The following is an 11,114-nucleotide window of genomic DNA, read 5'->3' on the forward strand; positions in this document are numbered from 1 at the left end:
CGGAGCAGTCAGGGGACAGGGAGCAGAGGGGTTTAGATGGGTTGGGAGTTCTGGGGGGGGGGGCTGTCAGGGGGTGGGGAGTGGTTGGATGGGGCGTGGGAGTCCCAGGGGTCTGTCTGGGGGTGGGGGTGTGGATAAGGGTTGGGGCAGTCAGGGGACAAGAGGCAGGGAGGCTTAGATAGGGAGTGGAGTCCTGGGGGGCAGTTAGGGGCAGGGGTCCCAGGAGGGGGCAGTCAGGGGACAAGGAACGGGGGAGGGTTGGGAGTTCTGGGGGGGCGGGAAGTGGGAGGGGCAGGGGCGGGGCTAGGGCGGGGCTCCTCCCGTCCTCTTTTTTTCTTGCTGAAATATGGTAACCCTAGTGTAGGTAGTCGGGACTGGACTGGAGCCACACTCTGAGACATCATTACTCCCTTCCCGCAGGAGTCCAGCGCAGCTGGGGTCCAGCCTGAGCCTGAACCCATTGCAATTTTATAGCCCCACAACCCACAATCAGCTGACCTGGCCAACCACAGGTCTTTCACTGCCGTGTAGCCATGCCCAGGGTCACAGCTAAATACAAGGTGGGACACACTGTTTATCGGTGAAGGGGCCTGTTAACTCCTCAGCGGGGGGCTAAGGAGGGACTGAACCCCATTCTCCCGGCCGGCCCACTAGCCCCTCTCTGGAGATGTTCCCTGGAGCCACTGGCAGAGAAAGGCATCGGCCATGTGGCGGGGCAGCCATAGAAACCGAGAGCCTCCCCCTGACGTCACTAAGCGCACCGCGCAAGTACAAACAGGCACGAGGACGCGCTTTTCTCCGCGACTTGCGGGCGCGCGCGCCCCCCTCGCTCCCTCCCCGCAGAGCCGCCGGACGGGCCCGCGCATGCGCACCTCTGTGTGACGCGCTTCCCTGCTCCAGAAGGTTCTAGCAGTCGGCGGCACCATTTTGTGTGTAGGGCGGACTCGCAGGCTCAGCACCAGCAGACCCCTGAGGTAGCAGCGGCACCCGCCGGAGCGGTGAGTCGCTGGGGTAAAGCGGAGTTGGGGGGGCGCTGTCCCCCGCCCGCGTGTGTCTGTGGTGGGGGTGTCGTTTCCTGCCCCAATCTAGCGGGGGACGGGCAGACATCGCCGCCCCGGCCCCTGCTCGAAGCCCGGGGTATTGCCCCCACCTCGGCAGACGTGGGACTGTCGCCGTCATCCGCCCTGCACGGCTGGGGGGGGGGGGGGCTGCTTGTTCCCTGTGGGTTCGACCCTGATTCCGGCTCATGCAGCCGCCCTGCCCCGGGACGGCTCCGCTGGGGTTGTGGCGGCCGTTAAATGCGTTAATCCGGGTCTGAGCCGCCCGCCCCCGCCGCCGCCATGTTCTGTCTGCCTGCGCCGGGCGGCGAGAAAATGGCTGCGGCTGGTCCCGTGGGGAGAGGCGCCGGCCGCGGCCTCGCGGGGCCAGGGCATGGGCCTGCCTCGCCCCAAGGGCTTTGGGTCGCGAGTGAGAGACCCGGCTCAAGCTGGTCCTCCCGCCCCCGGACGGGGCTGCGCTGGCTCGGCTGCCTCCCCAGCCCAGGAGGGACGTGGCGGCGCTCGGGGGGCGCAGCAGATGCCCCCGGGATTCGGGGCGGGGGGAGCCGCGGGGCAGGGACGATGGGCTGCAAACCCGTTGGGGCAGGCGGGACTGGAAGAGGCTTAACACGTGTAGCGAGGTGACCAGCTCGGCCTGCTCCGGCCTCGTTCGTGGGGAGTTACGGGGTGTCTCGGTAAGAAAGCCCGGTGCTGAGCGCCCCTGGGAAGGATTAGCTGAAGGTCCCCAGTCGAGAGTGAAGGGGAATGTGGTTTCCCTCCCCTGACTCGTCCGACTAATACATTAAAGAGCACTTGAAAGTACAAGGGCAGCAGGATTGCCAGCGTTGCAGGCACTGCAAAATCTCTAGCTGGGGATACAAGGTGTCAGGTTCATATTTATTGTATTTGTGTGGCAGGAGTGTGTGTTAGGAACTTGAATTGGTTTATAGCTGAAGGTGGGCTAGGAGAGAAGCTTTGAGTGATTTTTTTTTTCCGTTTCCTACTCTTCCCTCTTTGCAATAAATTAATCAGACTGAGTACATTTAAGTAGTTCACAGTGTATTTTGGTAGAGGCTTGAGAGCTTCTGGTAGGTGTAATAGGAGGAGGAAGGTTTGTAATACTTTCCTCATGGATTGTATTTTCTAAATGTACAACCTACCCTAAATTCTTAATTACTTAGGGACAATCTTCACTCATTGCTATATTTGCTTTCCACAATCAACTAGCTGCTCTCTGTGTAACTTTTCATGAGTGATGTACCAGCGTATTCGGATTCTGATATCTAAACTAACCATATTGTTAAATGTATTCACCTAAATTTGGGTTATTGCTAATTATGTACTAATGTATATTATGACTTTTAAAACAAACTTTGTATTTGTGGATTATCTAGGCACTATACCTAGATGTGCAAACACTCATTTCTTAACCTGCGTATTATATATTTTTTTAATATTAGCTTTAATATTTTTAAATCTGTTAAAAAATACACTAAGTACGTTGCTAGCTTTTAAAAGCATGTTGGCTGGATGTTGAGGTAAACACTTTTTGCTCAAAAATTGATTTAATGGGGGGTGGAATTTGAAGAATGAGTGGTCCCTGCTAGAGTAAGAATATTTGAGTTGATAAAATTTCCTATAAGAGGTTGGTCCATGTCTCTATATAGAGATCTTGATTTTATTTTTTTTTTTTTTAGACAAAAAACACATTTAGGGGGTGGAGCAAAAATAATTCTACAAAACCATGAAGTTCACTGGGAAAACGAACTATTTTAATCTCTGTTAGCAGTTTAGATCAGTGTGCTATTTATATTACGTTGTATTGGTAAATTGTAACACTATTTGGGATGTAATTTAAAGGGGGAATTGGCTTGTCTCTGACAGATGCGGCATTCCAAACGAACCGAGTATCCTGATTGGGATGAAAAGGAAAGTTGGGATTCCAGACAGTGCAGCAGCAGCCATAAGAGAAAGAAGAGATCACACAGCAGTGCACGGGAGAACAAGCGCTGCAAACATAATCACTCCAAAGTTTCTGATAGGTAAATACGTTTTGGATTTTTAATCGTGGTAAACTGCTAATCCTTAGTTTTAAGAACTGTTAAGTTTAAATTTCAGTAAGTGCATAAGCAGATCATCTGTTAACTTGTTTTGTTAGTATTTTCTTGATGCAGTATTTTGCAGATATTTCAAGAGTGAAGCCTTCCAGTTAGAATTGTCTTGATGGTTCTACTTGACATAAATTGATGTCAATTAAATTAACTTGTTTTTTATTTCTAGTCATCATTCGGAAGCCAGATCCATAAATGAAAGAGATCATCATGACCGGCGTTACATTGAAGAATATAGAAGTGATTACAGTCAAGTGTATGAAAATGGGCACCATCACAGAGATCATGAAAATGGTTATCACAACCACAGTAGCAAGTCTTCAGGCCATAGTGGGAGGAGTAGTTATAAAAGAAAACACAAGACATATCACAGTGCCTCACATCATCATTCACAAATGGTATGAGTAATTTTTAAACTTTTGATTATTTTATTTTAGGAAAATAACTTCTCATCTGAGCAGTAGCAGTCAAGTGTGCGAGTTCGGGATGGTTTTATTGCTAATATTCACAATAGATTATTTTTTTTTCCCCCCTTGAATGAGAAGTTTCTATTTCACACAGATCTACTCACTAAACCCTAGAACGTATAATTGTTTCAGATAGAATTCCACTGATGAATGAGTAATAACCACCGATTAATTACCTTTATTTAAAAATTATCTGAAACATAAGTATTGCCCCTCATATATCTTAAAATGCAAGTCTTTATATGGTCATGTAAGGTACATATTTCCATCTTGCTCAAAATCCAAACCATTTATGTACAAGCTATTACTTAAATTTGCTTTTGTTAAACTTAGTAACTTTAATGTCTTCGAAATAACAAGGAGACACATATGTGCAGTCTTTTTTTAGCAACTGTTGTTTATCAGACATTTTGTTAATTAAGTGCAGTATGGGTTTGAGTATCCGACACGCATGCTGTCTATCCACTGGCAGGGCATGCTGTCTGATCTCTTAATGTAGTTGTGCATAACTTTAATTGACAGAACAGTTGAAGACAATATGGTTTATACTTTTATGATAACTCTTTAACTGAAGAAGCTTGGAGTAGATTTATCTTTTTGTGACTTTTTTATTTCTTCTGAAATATTACTCAGAAGAATGTTTAATTCTGATGAATACTTTAAACTGAGATTTGTTTAACTTGGGTATTCTAATTTGGCCACAAGGCTATTTTATATAGACCAGTAAATAATAAATCCTGCTGTTTTTACAGCATTAGACTTGCAAATAAGGACACTGCAATCCTAAAATAAATTTCAGTGCTTCAAGTGAACCATTTTTTTTAAAAGAAAAAAACAATTGTGTTGTAATTTTTTGTTGCCACTTTGAGTATCTTATCTGAAAATCTGTTCCTTGCCATGTTTTTCTCCTGTAACATAAACTATGTGCCCTGTGAATTTCTGGGGACTGAATTTGAAATTGCTCCTGCCAACCGTTTGTGGCCTGGCGCGTATCTGAATGCCTGAATATCTCCCCGCTGAATGAATTTCGTATTCTGCCCTGAATTCACTCGGGTTTATTGATTGGCTGGATGATCTTGGTGCCGCCCACATGCCGTTTCCAGAAGAGTCACCGAAGGAAAAGATCCAGGAGTGTAGAGGATGATGAGGAGGGTCACCTGATCTGTCAGAGTGGAGACGTACTAAGTGCAAGATGTATAGAATATTTTTCAAAATTTATTAACTTTTCAGATAGAATAATTTCTTTTAGAATAAGATGTCAGGGGCTTTGGAAGTATTTTCTTTCTTTCTCGATTTTATTTCATTTTTATTTATTTTTTTTATTTTGTGGGGGGATTGTTTTTCTTTCTCTAGAAATTAAACATTGATACTCATTTTCCAAAATAGTAAATGAAGTTAATGAAATTTGGAATGACATAGCTATAACTGTTTTGATGAGTTGTTCAATAGAATAAATATTCTAGCTTAGAGATGTTTAGTTACACTTTTATAGAGGCACAGCCTAGATTAATCTGCATTGATAGAATTTAGTTTTGTGAATAACTAATTAGACTATCACTACTTCTTGGATTGAGATTTTTTTTCTCTTTTAGATGAAATTATTGCTACTCTGGGCGAAGGTGCTTTTGGAAAAGTTGTGGAGTGCATAGATCACAAGGCGTAAGTCATTTTTTCTTATAAATGTAACTTTCTTGTCCATGCCAGCCTGGCCTAGTTTACAAAATGGTTTCGCATTTGTAGTAAATATGTATTCAAATTTTATTTGGCCCTTTAAATTTGTTGTTTTTCGGGTTAGTTATTTCTTGACTGTCTTTGTACTAATTGCTTTTCTATTTATATATAATGGCACTGATACAGGGAAACTACAGTTCAGCTGTCACCAGTTAGAGGATCAAATTATGCTACAGCTGTCTGTACTTGACTTCCATTATGAGTCATTGAGAGTTGCTCATGTGCATATCTGAGTATCTCTCCTATCTACAGAACAATAAATAGCATGATTTTAAAAGTTTATTCTATCACACAGTTGCAAGGTTACTGTTTATGAAGGTGCAGTCCGATTTAATATTTTGATTACCTGTATATAATAAGCACTTGCTAAATCAAGAATACATAAATTTGCATTCAATTAATGGACTGCATAATTGACAGGCAATAGCACCTGTTTATATCTGATTGTGTAATCCAGTCTACAGTCTTAACGGTTACATAATTCATTTGCAAATATCTCACTTCAGAATGTAATTTTTTACCCACTTATGACATTGGATTTACAGTTCTTTTCAATTTTTGACTATCCCAAGTTTTAAGATGGCTGACAGACACCACATCTTAGTATATCAAACTTTTATCCAACACTAACATGGGACAGAGAGAGAGCTGTATATAGTCTGTAACTTGCTATCATGTTGAACCCACATGACTGTTTTAGTACATAACATAAAGACTATAAAAATAAAGTGGTAGGATAAAATCAAACTAACACAGGTGCAACATAATTTATGATTGGGCATATTTAACACATTACAATGAAAATTAGCAGTGGGGAAAAATTAAGTTTTGTGTCTGAATGTATGAAATTTAACATGAATTTAGTTTTAAGGATGAAAAGCACTATTTTTAAAAACATTATTTATGATCATTTGCTAGTTAACTGGGAGTTTTGCAGTTGAATTCTGCTGTAAAGGAAACTTATGGGGGGGTGTTATGGTATGCTGTAATTATAGTTCTGCAGTTGTCTAACGATTCAAAAACTTTATTTTACAGGGAAGGTAGACACGTAGCAGTGAAAATAGTAAAAAATGTTGATAGATATTGTGAAGCAGCTCGTTCAGAAATACAGGTATTGGAGCATTTAAATGCATCAGATCCCAAGAACACATTGTAAGTATAGAATTAGAATGGAAAATATTTTGGTTTTAGGATTTCTTCATTCCTTTGACTCCTTTCTAAAATTCCTCTGACTTTCTTTAAACCATAATTGTAATTTTAGTATTACATTGACACTGTACTGCCTAAATAATCCAGTAATTTTATTCTTGTAATTCCTTCGTCTCCCATGTTTATTATCTTCCCCAGTGTCCTATCTCATTATTAATCTAGATTTTAAACCCTTCAGAGTAGGGGACCATGTTTTTACTTGCTATTTAATTATGTATACTTCTGGTCCTCTACAAAATTATTTCTATTTGTGTAAACTCTACTGACTAGTTTACAGTTGCTGGGTGAAATGCACCTCTGACACCCCTTCTGATCCCCCTCCCTGGCCTGTAGTAAGCACTATCTGGCTCAGAGTGGAATCACATGATTCTCACAGACTCAGACCAGGTCTTTTGTAGCAGCCCCCCCGGTACTAACCATGATTGCCTCAGCGGATCTAGTTTTTTAATGCTTAGACCAGGGGTGGGCAAACTACGTCCCGCCAGCCATTTTAATCCAGCCCTCTGACTCCCACTGGGGAGTGGAGGCTGGGGCTTTCCCCGCTGCAGCTCAGGGCCACTTCACGTGGCTCCTGGAAGCAGTGGCATGGCCCCCCCTCCAGTTCCTATGTGTAGGGGCAGCCAGGGGGCTCCGCTCTGCATTCTGCCCTCCTCAGCTCCCATTGGCCAGTGGGAGCTGCAGGGGCGGTACCTGCGGACGGGGCAGTGTGCAGAGTCACCTGGCTGCGCTGCCATGTAGGAGACGGAGAAGGGACATGCCGCTTCTTCTGGGAGCCGCTTAAGGTAAGCACTGCCCAGAGCCTGCACCCTTGAGCCTCCCCCTGCATCCCAACCCTCCACCCCAACCCCAATTTTGTGACCATTCATGGCCTGCCATACAATTTCGATTCCCAGATGTGGCTCTCGGGCCACAAAATTTGCCCACCCCGGCTTAGACCCTGGAGTTCTGTTCTCACTCATTTGCAGCCTCCCAGGAGGACCCAGACCTCTGGGCTATGTCACTTTGAACTGGAGCTTAGAAGTGTGCAGTTGGCTTGTGGTTGTCCCTGTTAGCTGGGAGGTTGCTTATCTGGAATTGTTGTGTTGCCTTCTCCTTAGTTCTTCTAGCTCCCAGTTAAGCTAGAACAGTACATTCATACAGGAAAATCTTACTATATACTGGGATTATAACTCCATACTCACTGTTCAGGTCAAATACAGCCATTTATGAACACAGTATCAGCATTTATAACACTTGCATATCTGCTGTATGTCTATTACAGTACATTTTACTAGGTGGTTTTTTTTGTTTGTTTACAGTCGCTGTGTACAGATGTTGGAATGGTTTGAACATCATGGTCATGTTTGCATTGTTTTTGAACTACTGGGACTTAGTACCTACGACTTTATCAAAGAGAATAGTTTTTTGCCTTTTCGACTTGACCACATTAGGAAGATGGCATATCAGATTTGCAAATCTGTAAACTGTAAGTATGTTTAATATTTTTCAGTTGTTGAAATTACTATCTTAAATGGTTTGATAACTTTCATTTTCTCTTGCAGTTTTACACTTGAACAAATTGACTCATACAGATCTGAAGCCTGAAAATATTTTATTTGTGAAGTCTGACTACGTAGAAGAGTATAACCCCAAACTGGTAAATCTGTAGTTTCAAATTGTTCTCACTACAACATATTTTTCGGGATTATTCTGTTCATATATTTAATGGTGTATATTTCATTTTAGAAACGTGATGAACGGACACTAAAAAGTCCAGACATCAAACTTGTGGACTTTGGAAGTGCAACATATGACGACGAACATCACAGTACACTGGTGTCTACAAGACATTACAGAGCTCCAGAAGTTATTTTAGGTCAGAAAACACTTTTTTAACTTCAAACCAGCTTATTTGGAAATATTGTATTATACTTTAATTTCTACTCGTCTGCAGTGCTTATTAATTCTGAAGCACCTTTTTGTCACATTATTGCCCTAAGTAGTGATTCTGATATGCAGCATTTTTTTGAGGTCAGTTTGCATTTTCAAACCAAGGTACTTGCTTTTTCTAGGGTTGGTGTTGTTTACAATATGATAGTTAACATTTTGGCAAACTTACACTGGATTTCTATTCCGCACGCCATTTACTTGCTAGAAAGAGAACTGTTTTCAGTTGCCATCATAGTATAATGGATATAAAGTTGTTTAATTTATTAATCTGTCTACAACATCACTTGGGAGTAGATTAACTGCTTAATATCTCTTAAAATGGGTATTGCTCTTGGGTATGAACTTTGCATGTTTCTTCTTCTTGACAGCCCTGGGATGGTCACAGCCTTGTGATGTTTGGAGCATAGGCTGTATTCTCATAGAGTATTACCTTGGATTCACAGTATTTCCGGTAGGTAACTATGAAAATTCTTTATATGCAGAGTGAGGGGGAGAGAATGGGGGAAAAACTTTGTCTATAGACATTCTGATGGTTGGAAACAATTTGTCCTTTTGTTTTGTAATGGCAATATGAAGAGAAATAACAGCGGCACAGATATGACCCCTGTTCACTGTGAAGCTTCTCTGTGCCTATGTAGGCACATTATAGTATACCACCAACATAGTTATTGATACATAGCAGTAAATATTTTGCTACTTTAAAAAAAATCCCCCAAACTAGCTTGTTCTCACTGTATGTTACTTACGGATCAGAAAAGTTGTCTTGTCTTCAGCAAATAGATTCAAGATCCTAAATCAGTAACTAAAATATGTAGCTTTAAAACTGAAAACAAGTAAAACAGTTTGTGGTCTTTTTAATTTCCAGTCCCAGAGTTCATAGAATATCAGGGTTGGAAGGGTCCTAAGGAGGTCATCTAGTCCAAGTCCCTGCTCAAAGCAGGACCAATCCCTAAGCAGATTTTTGCCCCAGATCTGTAAATGGGCCTCCCAAGGATTGAGCACACAAGCCTGCGTTTAGCAGGCCAATACTTAGAACCAGGGGAGGGCTAGCTCAGTGGTTTATTTCCCTTGCAATAGTTTAGGTACACTGCTTAGAGAGGTCCAAGTCTTAGCAGGTATAAAGTTTTACTGAGGCACTGCCAAGGAGCAATGCATCTATTTCAACTGTGAGCTTTATTTTAATGATTTTGAAGCAAGCTATGTTTAAAATGAAATGTGTTTAGAAATGGCCCAAAAAAGGCCAGTCTCCTGGATTTGCTTGTAGTAGGAACAAGATGTTATGGAGAGAAGGTAGCTTTTAAAAATAAAGCTTTAATACTTCAGCCTTGCTTGAAAGTGTGTTTAATATCAGAGATGGGTGGGATTCTGAATGTTTGTAAGTTTAGATAAAAACATATAGCTTCTCCTAAAACAGCCCACCACCATCTCAAATTCTAGTACTGAAGGCTGATAGTGGTATTTTAGAACTTAATCTGCCAATGTGAGGGAAGTGTTGTGATAACATTTAGCTGTAAATGATTTGTGGAAGTTGACACCTACAAATAAGCTTCTGATCAGTGAAAACCCAGTTATCAAAATAGGAATCAGAAAACTTTACAATTGTATGTGTGGATTAATATACTAAATGTTTTTTCTGCTGTTAACTTGGGGGGAAAAATACCTTAACATCTCTTGGTGAATTACCATCCCCTAATCTGTTTAAAAGTTCAACACTCTTACTCTTTTAGACACATGATAGTAAAGAGCATTTGGCAATGATGGAGAGAATACTGGGGCCTTTACCAATTCACATGATAGAGAAAACCAGGTAATTAATTTATACTTAAACCTTTCTTCTTTCTGTAATATGTTTTGGTTTAAAATCCAATTTCATCTGAAGTTCCAGTTCATGTATTGATTAATCTAGATAGTTTAGTAAAGCAGAGAACAGCACTGTTTGGCTTTACTAGGATTGGGGAAAATGCATACAAGTGTCTGAGGGGCACAGATACCTCAGGACCTTGTAATTACTTACATATGTCTAACCTCTTACAAAAGGATTAGTTTTCTTTATAGATGCCTGAGTTTATGGTCATATTACTGTTCCAGAACATTGGTTTGTGATTGCTTCAAACAATTCTTACTCTACAGGAAGCGCAAGTATTTCCACCATAACCAATTGGACTGGGATGAACATAGTTCTGCAGGTAGATATGTTTCAAGACGTTGTAAACCACTCAAGGTAAGAGTTGATAACAATTTTTCTTTGTGGGAAGAAGTCAACTCTTAAGTTTCTCAACTGACTTTTTCTCCCTTCCCCTTCCAGGAGTTCATGCTTTGTCAAGATTTGGACCATGAGAATCTGTTTGACCTCATTCAAAAAATGTTGGAGTATGACCCAGCCAAAAGAATTACTCTTCAGGAGGCCTTGACCCACCCTTTCTTTTCTGCTCTAAAGCAGGAAAATAAGTAAAATCTACACTTATAATTCTCCAGAGCAGATTATAGACTGTGTCAGTCAACAAAACAAGTATTTATTTTGTACAGTTAGCTTTGTAAATGTCATTTTGTATCATGACCATGTTTATTTGAACACTTAAGTTTATTTCAATAAAGCTTCTTGAAATGGCTTCTATGCAGCCAAAGTGGTT

At 41.6% G+C, this 11,114-nt stretch overlaps 1 protein-coding gene across 2 annotated transcripts; it reads left to right on the forward strand.

Annotated features, from left to right (window-relative positions):
* Nucleotides 1-888: 888 nt before the first annotated feature.
* CLK1 (CDC like kinase 1) lies at nucleotides 889-11,093 on the forward strand. 2 transcript variants are annotated; one of them, XM_054044597.1, is made up of 13 exons: nucleotides 889-998; nucleotides 2,922-3,079; nucleotides 3,318-3,546; nucleotides 4,719-4,809; nucleotides 5,208-5,274; nucleotides 6,382-6,498; nucleotides 7,854-8,020; nucleotides 8,097-8,191; nucleotides 8,281-8,410; nucleotides 8,853-8,935; nucleotides 10,212-10,291; nucleotides 10,615-10,705; nucleotides 10,790-11,093. In XM_054044597.1, the coding sequence occupies exons 2-13, from the start codon at nucleotides 2,922-2,924 to the stop codon at nucleotides 10,934-10,936; spliced, it is 1,455 nt and encodes a 484-aa protein (XP_053900572.1). In that variant the 5' UTR covers nucleotides 889-998; the 3' UTR covers nucleotides 10,937-11,093. The 2 variants fall into 2 exon arrangements, with proteins under 2 accessions (XP_053900572.1, XP_053900573.1); XM_054044598.1 differs by lacking the exons at nucleotides 889-998; nucleotides 2,922-3,079; nucleotides 4,719-4,809 and having other exon boundaries at nucleotides 3,528-3,546.
* Nucleotides 11,094-11,114: the final 21 nt, after the last annotated feature.

Source organism: Malaclemys terrapin, chromosome 11, assembly GCF_027887155.1.
Source record: "Malaclemys terrapin pileata isolate rMalTer1 chromosome 11, rMalTer1.hap1, whole genome shotgun sequence".
In the NCBI taxonomy this organism is placed as follows: domain Eukaryota; kingdom Metazoa; phylum Chordata; order Testudines; family Emydidae; genus Malaclemys; species Malaclemys terrapin.